Source organism: Podarcis filfolensis, assembly GCF_964270895.1.
Source record: "Podarcis filfolensis genome assembly, chromosome: 4".
NCBI classification, from domain to species: Eukaryota; Metazoa; Chordata; class Lepidosauria; order Squamata; family Lacertidae; genus Podarcis; species Podarcis filfolensis.
Window position 1 is genome coordinate 27,868,941 of NC_139607.1, and position 14,585 is coordinate 27,883,525.

Consider the following 14,585-nt stretch of genomic DNA (forward strand, 5'->3'; position numbering starts at 1 on the left):
ACCCTAGAGCTGCGCACTGGGGAATGAAAACTCAGCTTCGCTTCGTAGAGATACGAAAAGTGAAAGAGTGATACCACCTCAGCGCGTGGCGGGCGGAATATCTCCCCCCCCCCCCCATTCCGCCCGGTAGCTACTAATAGACGAGAGGGGCTAAATGCAGGGCAACCAGTGGGAATCTTCGTGAAAACGAGCTGCAACAAAAAGAGGCGGACTCTCCTTCACTGGAGATTTTTTAAAGAGAGATTGGATGGCCACCTTTAGCAGATTTTCCTGCGTTGCAGGGGGTTGGGCTGGATGACCCTCGGGGTCCCTTCCAGCTCTACAGTGCTATGATTCTAAGATGCATGGAGCAAGACTAGCTCCCCCTGTGCACACAGCCAGGGCCGGATTTAGGTTTGATGAGGCCCTAAGCTACTGAAGGTAATGGGGCCCTTTATATGTCCAGCTGTCCTTTGTCAACAACAAATTGTCGGTTTTTTGTGTTGAATATATGCTCATGCCCTTAGTCTATGCTGCCTGATCATCAGTCTGCAACCACTCTTTAATATTAGATAACAGGTACAACAGCTTGACCTACTTCAACTGTGCTGCACTGGCAGCTGCATGCTATATGTTGCCGTGCAACCAGTCCATGCAGAATGTAGGCACCCTATATATAAAAATGAGCAAACCAGTGATATTTTAGGGAGCAGGCTAGCAGGCGGGGCCCATGACTTACATCATAGGAACCTACACAACACAAAACACTGTTGCTGCATGTAGGTTTTATTTTATTGGTTTTTTATCTTATATTTTGGAAATGTACATCCAGATTTTTTTCCTTTAATTTTTTTGGGCCCCCCAAGAGAGTAGGGCCCTAAGCTATAGCTTGTTTAGCTTATACGTAAATCTGGCACTGCACACTCTCCCCAGGTGAGGAATGGCTCATACACCTCTTCTCTTACATCTGTTGTGCATCCTGGTTCCAACACGTACGGAATCCATCCCATACCCCCTGTTCCATATAGACCATGAGAGAGGCTCACCCCTCATGAGGAGTTCGACTACAAAGTGTCATGAGATTGCTTGTGATGTTCTCTTCCATATCTCTACAAGCCCTAGGCTACTGGACCAGGTGCAAGCCAACCAGCTGACCTTGAATCCTAGAAAGATGGAGGCCTTGTGGGTGGGCGATTCCAGCGTCTGCTGCCTGTTCTCGACAGGATCGCATTCCCTCTGAAGAAAGAGCTTCACAGCTTGGGGGTACTCCATCCATCTTTGTCGCTAAGAGGCCCAAGTGACCTCTCTGGCTAGGAGCGCCTTCTATCATCTTTAGCTGGTAAACCAGCTGCGAACATTCCTGGGCCAGGAGAGCCTGAGCACACTGGCGACCTCAAGACCCGATGACTGTAACACGTTTTATGTGGGGCTTTCCTTGCATCTGGTCCAGAAGGTGCAACTAGAGTGTAATGTAGCAGCCAGGCTGTTCACAGGAACAAGCTCTTAGTACCATGTTACTCTGCTGCTGGGAGAGCCGCATTTGTTACCAATTTGCTATCCAGCCAGGTTCATGGTTCTTGTGTAAATTCAGAGAGCCAAAAACCTGGAGCCAAAGTAACTTATGGACTGCCTTATTCCGTATGCTCTGCCACAATCACCGATACCTTCTGATGAGCCCCTTTAGTGCTTCCACATGCCCCCGGGGTTCAGCTGGCCATTATCAGGGACTGAGCTTTTAGTGTGGCAGGCCCTGCTTGCTAATAGCGGTTCAGCAGGTGTCACCCCTGCTGGTTTTTAGATGTCTTCTAAAAACTGTTATTATTCCCTTTCAAACCCGAGATTCTTTGCCAACCAGCTTTTACTGATGTGTTTGACATTTCTATTGTTTTTGCTGTAACACTGTTTTTAGCTTGTGTGCTGCCTTGTGGTATTTTATATGGAAGTGTGTTTTTTAAAATATTTGAATGAATAAAATGGGACTAAGGGCCACTGAATTCAGCAACTAGAACAGCTGTGATATAATAAAATAGATGACAGCAATGAAAAGGTCCAGCTTTGTGCAAGCAGATTTCATCTCTCACAGAAGTAAAGGGGCAGCTGGTGTGAGACCTTGGCAGCTAGACCAACGATAAGGATGACAAAAACAGTCCTAATCGGAAAAGAACATAACCAGGCAACACAGCAGATAGTGAAACAGTAACATACTTTGGTTGTTTTTGAAAGTATGCTGATAAGAAATGTGACTACGTTACTGGAAGGCAAAGGCGGATTTGAGGGAAGTCAGTTCTCTCCTTATTCCAGGAAGAGTTGGGGGCATGTACAGAAGGGTGAAGTTCTAGGGTCCACTTTCAGGCTGAGCTACAAAGTGACAAAAAGACCTGGTCACATCTGTTACCAATAGGAATGGGGTGTGAGATAAGAGAATATGATTAAGTTTTTTAAAAAGGTGTCTTTTTTGTAAATGGGTCAAAACCAGGGTACCACCAAACCTGTTAATTCCACAGCATGCGTGACCTAGTTTATTGACAATGTCCTTTTCTCCGCTAAATATGATTTTTCTAACAGGCAGGGCAATCCTACTGAGGAAACAGGAGTGGGAGTGTTGTCTCAGAGCCCATGACCATGGAACAGTTTCCAATGTTTACTTAGCCCAGGAGGGAAGAAGATAAGCTTACAAACAAAAAAGCAGAAAAATAGCAGACATACTCCAGTATCCCTGGGACTGTGGCACCACAATTATCACAGGCTGCCCCACATGGATGGAGTCCTTTTCTCCCTAGGGGGACCTCAAACCTTTCTTCCAAGAAGGCTGCAATCCTCAGGAGCTGTGAACTTGACCTTCCTCTTCTTTATATAGGCTTTGCTCCTGCTAACCAGTGCTGGTAAGGATACCTGGGCTCTGGCAGGTATGCAGTTGCAGCTGTCTGTGCTGCTGGGGCTAATGGACAATGTGGCAATGGGATGCAGGGAGGTGTGCCACAGGCACCTCATGGCATAGAGGCTAGAAATTGCAAGTAGTTAATAGTGTATTTTATTGACCTAGTGGCACAACAGGCATTCAGTTGGGACCGGGATGCTTTCAGATTTCTATTTCAGATACTATTTTAAAATAACTAAGCTGAGTCGGAAAATGTGTTTTTGAAAAACTCAAGCATCTTCCATCATTAGAAAAAACAAAATCTTAAAAATGCTTAACCTTTTCAAATACTGGGCATATATTTTCTGCATAAAAATACAAAATAACAGTATACAAAGGGTACATATTTTGACTAATATTGCTTAAGTATGGCGGAATAAGGCACAACGAGGAAATGAAATACAAAAGCACAGAGGAATATTTCTGTTACATAGGATTCCACAAAATTCAAGTAGACATATTTCTTGCGATATAGAACTATTACGCTGCCGTTTCCAGCTCTGAGCTGCAGTCTTCAAATGACGCATTCCAGAGTTGTCTTTCTTTGAGAACTACAGCCAAGACTCTGCTCACACCAATTAATTACAAACGCTATTAATCTCCGAACAAAGCATTTGTTGTATAGGCTTCATTATGGTTCACATCCAAGGAGCTGTGGAGAATGGAATCTTTGTAATTTACAATGCAATTCTAGATGCGTCTACTCAAAAGTAAGACCCACTCAGTTCACAAGGGCTTACTTCCAGATGAGTGGATCTAAGGCTGCAGTCTTGGATATTTAGAGTTCTTTCTGGTAAGTTAGCAGGCATGATCAACAAGGCTTCCTGGCAGAATATGGACTTCTAAGGCTGAGAATGCTAGTTCGTTTTTTAAAGCTTTCCTCAGGGCAACAGCAAATGTGAATGCCATTTCTCATTAGTTCGCAAACAGACTTCAAGCAACTATAACTCCTTGCCTCAAAAACATGAAGTGTGTGCATTAGACTCATAATTTTTAAAGTATATCAGGGCTCACAGCAAAGGAAAAGGTACTTCATCAGCTAGAATCCTCTAATCCCTCACTTATGCCACAAGAACACTAGTAGAAGACATTCAGCTCAAGTCCAAGAATGTCTGTGTGTCGGAAGCAATTCAATTCTACTACCACGATCCAGCCAAACAGTCTGCTTGGGGTTTAGCTGTGCAATCCTACATATGTCTACTCAGAAGTCCCACATAATTCAATGGTACATACTCCTGGGTAAGTCTGTACAGAATTGCAGCCTCAGGGTATTTGCTTGAACCATGTGCTTCGCTTGCATGGCAAAACAAATTATGCCGGAGTTTACTGTAAAATGAGGTTTGGTCTATTTGGTGTGGGGATCTGCTAGATATGTTAAATTAGGCTATTCAGCACCGATTGGGACCTTTTTCAGTTGCCCCTTACTAAGCAAATATACAATGTATATATCTACAAATTTATATACGTGTAAAATTCAGAATTTAAATGGTTGGATATGAGGTTACATAACATGTAAAGAGTTCTAAGAGGTATACTGTCAAGGTAGCGAGGCAAACATTTTAATATGAAGCTAGTCATGCAGAGGAATGCTCTCCTTTTTTTGCACTTGGGTTTCATAGACTCAACAAAAATAAGTCTGTCATATCACTTCCTAAACTTTGCACAGCGAGACGAGATCTGGAGAGGAGGACTTCACTTTCTTCCCAACGTCTCAGCCAATTTCTTCAGTCGCTTCTTGAGCTCCAGGGGGAACTTCTCATAGCACTTCTTGCAGACAGGCTTCATATCAAATTCCACAAACTTGTTTCTAAAATGAGCAAAAAAAAAAAAGGGGGGGTAGTGGGGAAAGAACAAAGTCTTAATGCAAATAATAACCTTTTCATAGGTTTTGCTGGAAACTAATTTTATATATAAATTACCACCACCCCAAACTGAGTGTAGGTTACACTATTTTTTTGAAATTTTTTAATAAAGGATTTGTACTAGTCCTCTAAGGAATCATAATTTAAATTCCCACATCTGAGGGGAAAGTGGGTGTCTTAGGGCAGTTTAAGAGATATCTTTATTAGTTTATGCTTCTGGGCGCCGTGCTCCCCCCATAAAGAAAGAAGTGCAGACAAAAAGAGTGATCGCCACCTCACAGAATAGTGCTCTGCAGCATTCACACAGATGGTGTCTTTAAAAAGTGATTTTTTTAAAAAAAATACATGTTATGTTGCTTGTAAAGGCTATGGCTCTGAGCCCCAAAATGCACACCCAAAGTCACTCTTAAGGATGAACCTTGTTTTTTTTAAAAAAAACCATTATTATGAATTCATTTAAAATGTTGTTGGGAAAATCTTGAATCCACAGATTGCCATTATTTCTTATCGGGTTCAGAGCTGGTCACAATGACAGAAGACTCTTTTCCAGTCTTGGTGTACACACTGTAGAGGTGCTTCTGCAAGAAGTTCCCCGGTCTAACAGTATCCTATGAAAGGGGTGGCAAAACTTTGCTTTGTGGGTGCACAGGGTGGTATTCAACTAAATTTTACTCAGAGCAGGCTCGCTGGAATTAAGGAATATGACTAAGTTAGCTCCATTACTTTCCAGAGGTCTACTCTAAGTAAAACTTTGTTGACTACCACCCACTATCTTTGTTCCCAGGGAACTTCCTTGGGATAAATATTTTCAAATGCCTTGGGATAGATATGTTCAAGTTGCCTCTCACCTCAGCCTCAACAGCTATGTTCTAATAGACGCAAATACAAAACAAACATCAGAGCTAGAAGAGTATGTCACCTAGAGAGCTCCATATGTGTTTTGGGGACAAAGGACTTGCATGTAAATTAATTCAGTTACTCAGAACGAAGTTGCCCTTTTGTGTGGTGCTCATCGGAGGACCACGCCTGTTGTAGAAAAGTAAAGTAGACATTCATAGTCCCACCTACTTTTGCCTCTTGGGCCGCCCACCACTGATATGCGTCCCTTGGAAAACTGCCCAGAAGGCAAGGGGCAGCAAAAGGTTTCTTGCCCCTGAAAGCTAAAAAGAAGAGAACTCCCTAAAACTGACCGAAAGGAAGAAAGGAAGGAGCGCAGTTGCTGGGAGGTAGGAACAGAGCATGTTTACAGGCAGACAGGCTTTTTCTTTTTGTGTTTGTCTTTATCCTTTGCTTCTCGCTCCCGTTTGGCGAGCCTCCTCTTAAATTCTTCCGGCATTCTCTCGTAACAGTGTTTGCAGACAGGTTTGAGATCGATTTCAACAAACTTGTCCCTTTACGGGTGGGGAAAAGAAGGAACGGAGGAGAGAACAGGATAGAATCAAGATACAGGTGAAGCAAAACCAAGGAGAATTCAGCAGGGAACGGAAACAGAGTTAAAGTAGTAAATATACTAATAGGAAAAGATGTCCCTGTCACTTGGCAGAGGCTGCATCACTAATGGCTTCATCAGTGCAGGTGTGAGAAACCATCAAGGGCTTCCCCATTTCCACACATAGCCGAAGCCTCTAAGGGCAACTCACAAAAGGCAAAAAGCACACTGCATGTGTGCTACAGTGAAGGAACCTGTTTTCCAGTTCCCATCAGGCCCAGCTAACATAGCCAATGTTCAGGGATGATGGGGGTTCAGCAACATCGCCGGCAGCAAACAGTTATCCAGGGTGTGTTAACCTGCAGAAACAAGCCATGCTGCGGCGCTAAACCAACCATGGTTTGACATCATGTACAAACGTGCCCACATCACCGCTTCATGTATTATCATGAACATCTGATAAACTTACTTGAGTGTTAACTTAGTGTTGCAAGTAGAGCACGCGAAGCAGTTCACGCACCATGCCTTGTTCAATGCCGACACAACTGAGAAAGAGGAGAAATGACAGGATTAGCCGTCTGTTTATCAGTGGCAGAGTAGATTATATTTATCATCGGAATTCCATGGCAGGTAGGGTAAAAAAGGTAAAGGACCCCTGGACGGTTAAGTCCAGTCAAAGGCGACTATGGGGTTGTGGCACTCGTCTCACTTTCAGGCCAAGGGAGTCAGCGTTTGTCCACAGTTTTCTGGGTCATGTGGCCAGTATGATTAAACCGCTTCTGGTACAACGGGACACTGTGATGGAAACCAGAGTGCACGGAAACGGCATTTACCTTCCCGCCACAGCGGTACCTATTTATCTCCTTGCACTGGCTTGCTTTTGAACTGCTAGGTTGGCAGGAGCTGGGGCAGAGCAACGGGAGCTCACCCCGTCACGCGGATTTGAACTGCCGACCTTCCGACCGGCAAGCCCAAGAGGCTCAGTGGTCAGAGCCACCCGTGTCCCTATATATATATTCTACAGCAATGTTTAAGAGACTATTACGTTGTTTGAAACTGAATATTATTTACACAATAGGGATGCGGGTGACTCTGTGGTCTAAACCACAAACTGTGTTTTTGTTTGTTTAATATAGTATGTATTTTTGTGTTGCTAAATTGTAAACCACCCATGAGCTTTGGATGAAGGGCAGTATAAGAAATTTAAAAATAAATGAATGAATGAATGAATGAATGAACTTTCAGATCAAGTCCACTTTCATTTGCCTCACTATATTTTGTGATTGCTGTTTTTTTACTATAAGCTGACTTGGAAACCCACTATCAATGCCTAAACAGTTTCATTTCATGTGCATTTTGAGTATTTTATTTTGAACTCAACTTCAACTGTTATCCTTCAGTGTGCTTCTCCTTTCTTAAATCACTTGTATTAAGTGGGTTATTTTTTATTTTTTATTATTTTAAAAAAACCCTGAAATGGACATAAGCGCATCTGCGCAGAGACTCACCATCTCCTTCAATCACACGATTACAGTGGAAGCAAACATCACCAAAGAGCTGCGGAAATGGGGGAAATATTCCATAGTCATTCAAGTATTCACAGAACTTTAGAAAATGAAAATCAGCAGTTGGGACATATTAAAAACATGTGTTTTCTCATTAGCAGAACAGATTAAGTAGGGGGAGGGGAAATCTCTTAAGTAATTATGAGTTGATTTTTTTTAAAAAAGAAGCTACACACACTAGTTTGGATTGAGAGAAATATGCATTTAATGGTGTTTGTGGAAGCTGACTTTCCTCCTCCCTCCTGCAGCCCCCCCTCAAAATAAATGCTCCCTTGACGGACCCTGATGAGTGAAGTGGGCTGTGGTACAGGAGGCGAAGTTGAAATCCCCATTTCCCCCTCTACCAGATATTTGGGGCTCCTCTTGGGCCCTTGTGTCATAGCCTGTCCCATTCAGCAAGACCCTCAACCCCCAGGGGAGCTGGGGAAGAAGGGGGCCAGGAACTGGAGCCAACACATTCAGATATAGAAACAGAACTGTAGAGTTGGAAGGGACCACAAGGGTCATCTGGTCAAACCCCCTGCAATGCATGATCTTTTGACCATCGTGGGGCTTGAACCCATAACCTTGAGATTAAGAGTCTCCTGCTCTACCAACTGAGCTAGGAATACAAGATGCTGTTTTACACCAAGTCAGACCTCTAGCTCAGTGCTGTCTGCTATACTGACTGCCATTGGCTCTCCAACAAGACAGACGTCTTTCCGAGCCTTTATCTGGAGATGGCAAAGGTTGGACCTGGCACCTTCTGCGTGCAGTGTGTGGTCTGAGCTATAACCCCAAGTGACCACTTGGCGGTGCACTCTTAAACAGTGCCCAGTTTAAAGTGAGCACAATGCACAGTCTAGGATTTCACAATAGGTTCTCATGCAGTTCTCCACATCTGTACGATGGCAGCTGTTAAAAACAAGCACACACACACAAATAGCTATTAATAGGGAAAGGAGTCTTTAAACTTCAACGACTCAGTAATAATTTATTAGAGATCACTGGAGATGTGAAAGGATCAATAGGACCTATGAACACGATAAACACACACACACAAACCTCAGATGGGAAAGTTTTAAACAAGCTGAAATAAAGAAATGACTATATTCTGAATATTTTAGTCCATATTTTAAATGATTCTTCTAATATGGTAATTAAACAGAAAAAAATGATTTCTATGTGTAATGAAAGCTGAAATAAACACACACACACACACACACACACACACACACACACATTTGAATTCACAGATTGGATTGCCACACTGCAAAATATTGCAAATGTGCAATATAGTTTTCCAACTTCAAATTTAAACCAGGTCTCCAAATGTGTTTTTGAGCTGAAGAACCAAATAAAACAAAGGGGGAGATATTCCAATCTAAAAGTTTGCCTATTAAAGGTAGGCTATCATGGAATTAGAAGCTTTACAAGCATATTGTTGTTCAAATTTTTTTTTTACCTCATAAAATGCTGTCTATCCATTGAATGTCAAATCTACATGGTTTCACACATACCAGCACTTGCTACGAGACAACAAATGTAGACGAAGCGAAGTTTCAGAGTTAACATACTAAAAGTCTCTGGCCGAATGTACAAAATGCAAGACGCAGCCATACCTGGTTGTAATGGGTCTCACAGTACGCCAGCCCCTTCCTCTCATAGTGACGGTGGCCTAGGAATGGCTTCTCACACTTCGCACAAACAAAATGCTGCAAGGGGGGTGGGAAGAAGTATGGATTACCTTCAGTTTTATGTAGTGATAATTCATCTGCATTCATCCCTATGTGATCTTGAGCAAATAATTTAATTTTTGCTTCATAACTCACTGTACTGGAGCAAGTTAAGTGTTTGCTCTAGAACATTGCAGCTAATTCTGAGGGCATGTGAGGAAATGAAAGGAAGGAGAGTCACATTGCACAAAGCTGAACTCTGGATAAAACCTTAAGTAAAACTCTTAAAATGATTAGATGAGGGTTATTCTGGTATTTTCCTTTGTACTTCCTTTTTTGTTGTTCTCTTTTGTGCTCCTTAAGGTAAAGGGACCCCGACCATTAGGTCCAGTCGTGGCCAACTCTAGGGTTGCGGTGCTCATCTCGCTTTATTGGCCGAGGGAGCTGGCGTACAGCTTCCGGGTCATGTGGCCAGCATGACTAAGCCGCTTCTGGCGAACCAGAGCAGCGCACGGAAACGCCGTTTACCTTACCGCCAGAGTGGTACCTATTTATCTACTTGCACTTTGACGTGCTTTCGAACTGCTAGGTTGGCAGGAGCAGGGACTGAGCAACGGGAGTTCACCCCGTTGCGGGGATTCGAACCGCCAACCTTCTGATCGGCAAATCCTGGGCTCTGTGGTTTAACCCACAGCACCACCCGCGTCCCTTTTGTGCTCCTTAAAGAATGTTTTTAAAAGTAAACTACCACAACCTACGAAATTACACAGAATTCCCTATTTTGAGGACTCCTTTCTCTGACCTATTATTATCTAGGTTGTTGCACCCATCCTTACAGTAGCAAGCAACACGCAAGGCTCACCTCCACATGCCACTGTTTGCCCATAGCATTCACCACTCGTCCTTCAATTGGCCTCCTGCATGCTCCACAGATGGGGACACCCATTTTGTCATGGCAAGGCAAGCAGTACAGCTCCCCCTTCAGTTCTCGGGCGTCAGCAGTAAGTTCCTTTCTGTTCAGGAGGTACCAAAAGAAATGTGAAGACACAGCGAAGGAAAATACAGGCATGCATTTCAACTGGTGGATATGGTGGCAAAAGAAAACATGATATTATTATTATTATTATTATTATTATTATTAATAATAATAATAATAATAATAATAATTTGGTTACAAACTGGAATGAATACCCACAGCAAAATATTTGGGAACTGTTGAGCCAGTAGCTGAAAACCAAATACAACGGCATGAAAGCTGCCATATGAAATGATCCTTGGGAAAACAAACCATTTTTCAGATTTAAACCCCACGGCATCCATTTCAAGTGGGGATTCCTGTTGCACAAAATGAGAATCGCCAAAAATGGATGGCGAATAATGCTTTCGGTCTGTAGGAGCACCAGTGAAAATCAGTAGATGGTCCACTCAACAGAAGGCAGGCTGTTCAAAGTGATTTCACGGAACTCCTGCTGAGGTAAAATACATCTGGGGCAAAATGAATACAACCCTTCTCAAAAGTAAAAGTAACATCCTGCTTAAAGAATTAAAGAAGTAGGGCCTATAAACTGCGCCGTGCCTCACCTAAATTCCTCTCATCTCAATAGGCTGTTTTACAAGTTGAGTGTAGAAACCTGAATAGTTTATACTAGCCACAGCCTCAGCTAGACCAAGTTCTTCCCAGATAAAAAGGCCTTGCTGAGGAAAGTAAAGTGATCATATGCATACATATGACCTGGGACTTACTTCTGCAAAAGTATGTGCAGAATGGGTCCTACACACACTCACCCCAAGTGAACACAATGGAAATTATTTGGGACCAGGCTTCAAGAGGTTTATAAATATCTTATTCACTGGTAAATGTGTGGTAGGATTGTGTATTTGCATTCATGCTTAATTATCAACCACTTTGATACTAAAGTTTCCATTCTAAAGATTTAAAAAACAAAAACACCCAGTTCCTCTTACCCGCAATTGGCACAGTTGAAGTGATCGGGGTGGTAAGGGTCATTCTTGAAGATGAGGGGTTGTTCTTCGATGATAGCATGGCACTTTTGGCAAATGTATTTGCCCATGCCCCTGGCTTTCTCCCGATTGTGGCAAGGACGGCAAAGGTGTCTAAGAGAGAGCAAAGGAGAAACAGCAATTAAAAGGAACCAGGTTCCTATAACTGGGTTTTATTTTATTTTTAATCCACAGAAATGTAACAAGGGCTTTTGCTTCAGTTTTGTAGAAAATAAACTAGCAATAGTCCATAACAAAAAAACAAAACAAAACAAAAAAAACCCACACAAAAACAGTTATTTTACCATAAAACAGTTATTTTACTGGTCTTCTGGCAGAAAGTCATTCTCTGCCTTTAAATTTCTCAAATATAACATGTGAAAGGATACTTTTTGCCAATAAAAAACTGCTTTTGGTGCAAAACAATGATGTAGGCTCTGACCTGGTATTATAGCCTATGAAAATTGTCTCAGAATGCCATTATAGAGCAGAAGGTCAATAAGGCTTATAGCCTGCAGTGAGTTAGGATCTTCTAATATCATGATCAGATTAAATATATTAAAAGTATATTGTAAGGTAAAGTTAAAGGGACCCCTGACCATTAGGTCTAGTCATGGACGACTCTGGGGTTGCGGCACTCATCTCGCTTTATTGGCCAAGGGAGCCGGCGTACAGCTTCCGGGTCATGTGGCCAGCATGACTAAGCCGCTTCTGGCGAACCAGAGCAGTGCACGGAAACGCCGTTTTCCTTCCCGCCGGAGCGGTACCTATTTATCTACTTGCACTTTGTGATTTCGAACTGCTAGGTTGGAAGGAGCAGGGACTGAGCAACAGGAGCTAACCCTGTCGGGGAGATTCGAACCGGTGACCTTCTGATTGGCAAGCCCTAGGCTCTGTGGTTTAACCCACAGAGCCACCCGCATACCATAAAAGTATATTGTAGCTCTTGGATATTATGTGAGCATCTCCTTAGGGCTGCTGGTTGCAGAACCTTTAGGATGAAGGCAGCATAAAAGCTGGGTTCTGCTCTTCCACATGCCAAAGTGATCTTCTTACCCAAGAGCTGTTTCATATCTCAAGCAAAACTATTGCTTAAGAAAAGCAAAACTAAATCCAAGGACAATGTTCTGCTTGCGCAACCTCTTGCACACACGGAAGCATGGGACTTACTTATAGCACTGCAAAAATTTGCAGAGCAACCGTGGCAATTATCCTTCCATGCACGGTTCTTTGGTTCCAGCCCTGTACTTCCAGGATACAAATGTCACTCATTGACAGCCGCTCCCTCAACGAAAGGTGGTAGGGCCTAGCATGTTTCATCTCCACAAAGTTGAATGCAACTACAACAGCCATGATTCTATGAAACCCGTTTGCAACTGCTGTCTTGGTTAGTTTTGAAATATGTTTAATGCTATGCTTCCAGAATGCCCAAGGTCGGCCACCATTTTAGCAGCTATTGCGTTATATTTGATAGGACAAAATCCTGAAATCGTTATGACCCTGCCATCAATTTACAATGCTCAGTGTCAAGAGCCAAGACAAAAGAAGTTGAACAATACCTGCCAGCATTCTTCACAAACCCAATGTCTGCCAATACCTGTTGGCAGATATCACAGCAGAAACATTCCGGGTGCCAGCTGTTGTTCATAGCTTTAATAACACGACCAATAATGAACTCCCCTGCAAGTCAATAACATACCAGGATGTTAAAAAAAGAGAGATTTAATTTTAAATGCTAAGGTGCTGGAGATAATAATATGGTGTGGGATATAACTAAAGAGAGGGCAGATCGTTCCACCAGGATCTGCTTAGCACTTCTCTGAATTCCTCCCAAAATATCTGTGTCCTCCCGGAAGTAAACAAAGCAAAACGGCAACAATATTTTTATATCCCTGTCTTCTTCCATGTTTCAACCTCAACAAGCAAATTCAGATAATTTTACCCAATGACATTTATGTTACTCAATGAAATTTTGGTCAAGCAGAGTTCCTGAAATAATAGCGTACAAAGCAAAAATGAAACACAGAAAAACAATGTGTCTGTCATACTTAAGAGCAGACTTCAGCTCATTAATTTCAATGTGTCTTTTCCAAATGTGACTAACACTGGAGATCAGTCAACGGCTGCTAAAGAAGCTCTTAATCTGGAAACCTAAGTATTGTGGAAAACTGTGTCTAAATACAGTATCTTGTAATTTGGGCTTCCAATAATTTAATGCTCCTTCCACTCAAAAACAGGATGCCAATAAAGCCATTAAGAGGGCTGAGAACAAGATGATAATGGACATGTGCAGAAAGGACTGGATTGTAATGGATAACAAAATGATAATAATAATAAATGAACTTAGAACTATAGTTCTCATATATTTTTAAGATGCTGCAATTTCCCTCAGTTTGGAAGCCACCTCTCCTTTTCCAGCTCTGACATAAAACTTCCTTTTACCTTTGCAGATTTCACTGCTGCCTGCAGGCAATTCATATTGGGTTTCTCCCTACGGGTGAATTGACCTGGAGATTCCTCTTTCTAGGCACCTAAACACAACTGCCATAATCCAGGGGGCTTTATTGGGTGTGGAAGATGGAGACCTGTGAGTATATGGAACACTTTCTCCTTCCAAAATGGGCAAGAATCAAGATCCACTTGGAACATGCAGCTGCCTCAGTGCAGTATGGAAAGCAAGATCTAAACTCCTGCTTCCTATCTAATTCCACCCCTCACATTAAGGCAGAGCTCTGACACTTCTGGAAAAATCCTACTCAATTCTGTCTACTGAGACAACTCTCAGTTTCTTTCTGCTGACCTTTTTTCTTCTTTTAAGATAGGTTACTTCAGGAATCTCCCAGTTAGTTCCCGAAATAGCATTCCTGTGCCTGATAAACAGAATATTATCTCATTCTAATTAAGTTATTTGACCTGAGTCTCTTGCCAAAGGGCACAGCAAGTGGGGGAAACAAGATATTTTGGTCTGGTTACTTTTGAAGGTTGGAATTCCTATTTAATAACCCTCACTTTGCTTTTAAGTGAAACAAACTTAGGGAGGCTTAAGTGGGATTCGGTACATGCCACAATCTAGAGACCCAGTTTAGCCTGCCATGGGGCCTTAATTGTCTGTGGAATAGTAAGGAGGCTCTCAGGCACAGATGCCACAAAAAATACCACGGTTAAAAGCATTTTCTT

At 42.5% G+C, this 14,585-nt stretch overlaps 1 protein-coding gene across 10 annotated transcripts in view; it reads right to left on the minus strand.

Moving 5' to 3' along the window:
• Window positions 1-2,987: 2,987 nt before the first annotated feature.
• The window catches only part of LIMS1 (LIM zinc finger domain containing 1), a 75,678-nt gene continuing 64,080 nt past the window's right edge, over window positions 2,988-14,585 (minus strand). For 5 of the 10 annotated variants that reach the window (XR_014547239.1, XR_014547240.1, XR_014547241.1 and 2 more), the window contains exons 4-11: window positions 12,968-13,088; window positions 11,373-11,522; window positions 10,270-10,420; window positions 9,354-9,446; window positions 7,696-7,744; window positions 6,657-6,732; window positions 5,949-6,149; window positions 2,988-4,703 (exon numbers count right to left, since the gene is read on the minus strand). Coding sequence is in view for 5 of the 10 variants with exons in the window: in XM_083610880.1 (XP_083467006.1) it covers window positions 4,589-4,703; window positions 6,657-6,732; window positions 7,696-7,744; window positions 9,354-9,446; window positions 10,270-10,420; window positions 11,373-11,522; window positions 12,968-13,088 (755 nt within the window). In the remaining 5 variants the exon portion in view is untranslated. The remainder of the gene's footprint in view (window positions 4,704-5,948; window positions 6,150-6,656; window positions 6,733-7,695; window positions 7,745-9,353; window positions 9,447-10,269; window positions 10,421-11,372; window positions 11,523-12,967; window positions 13,089-14,585) is intronic. The other 5 variants (XM_083610880.1, XM_083610882.1, XM_083610881.1 and 2 more) reach the window with 1 other exon arrangement.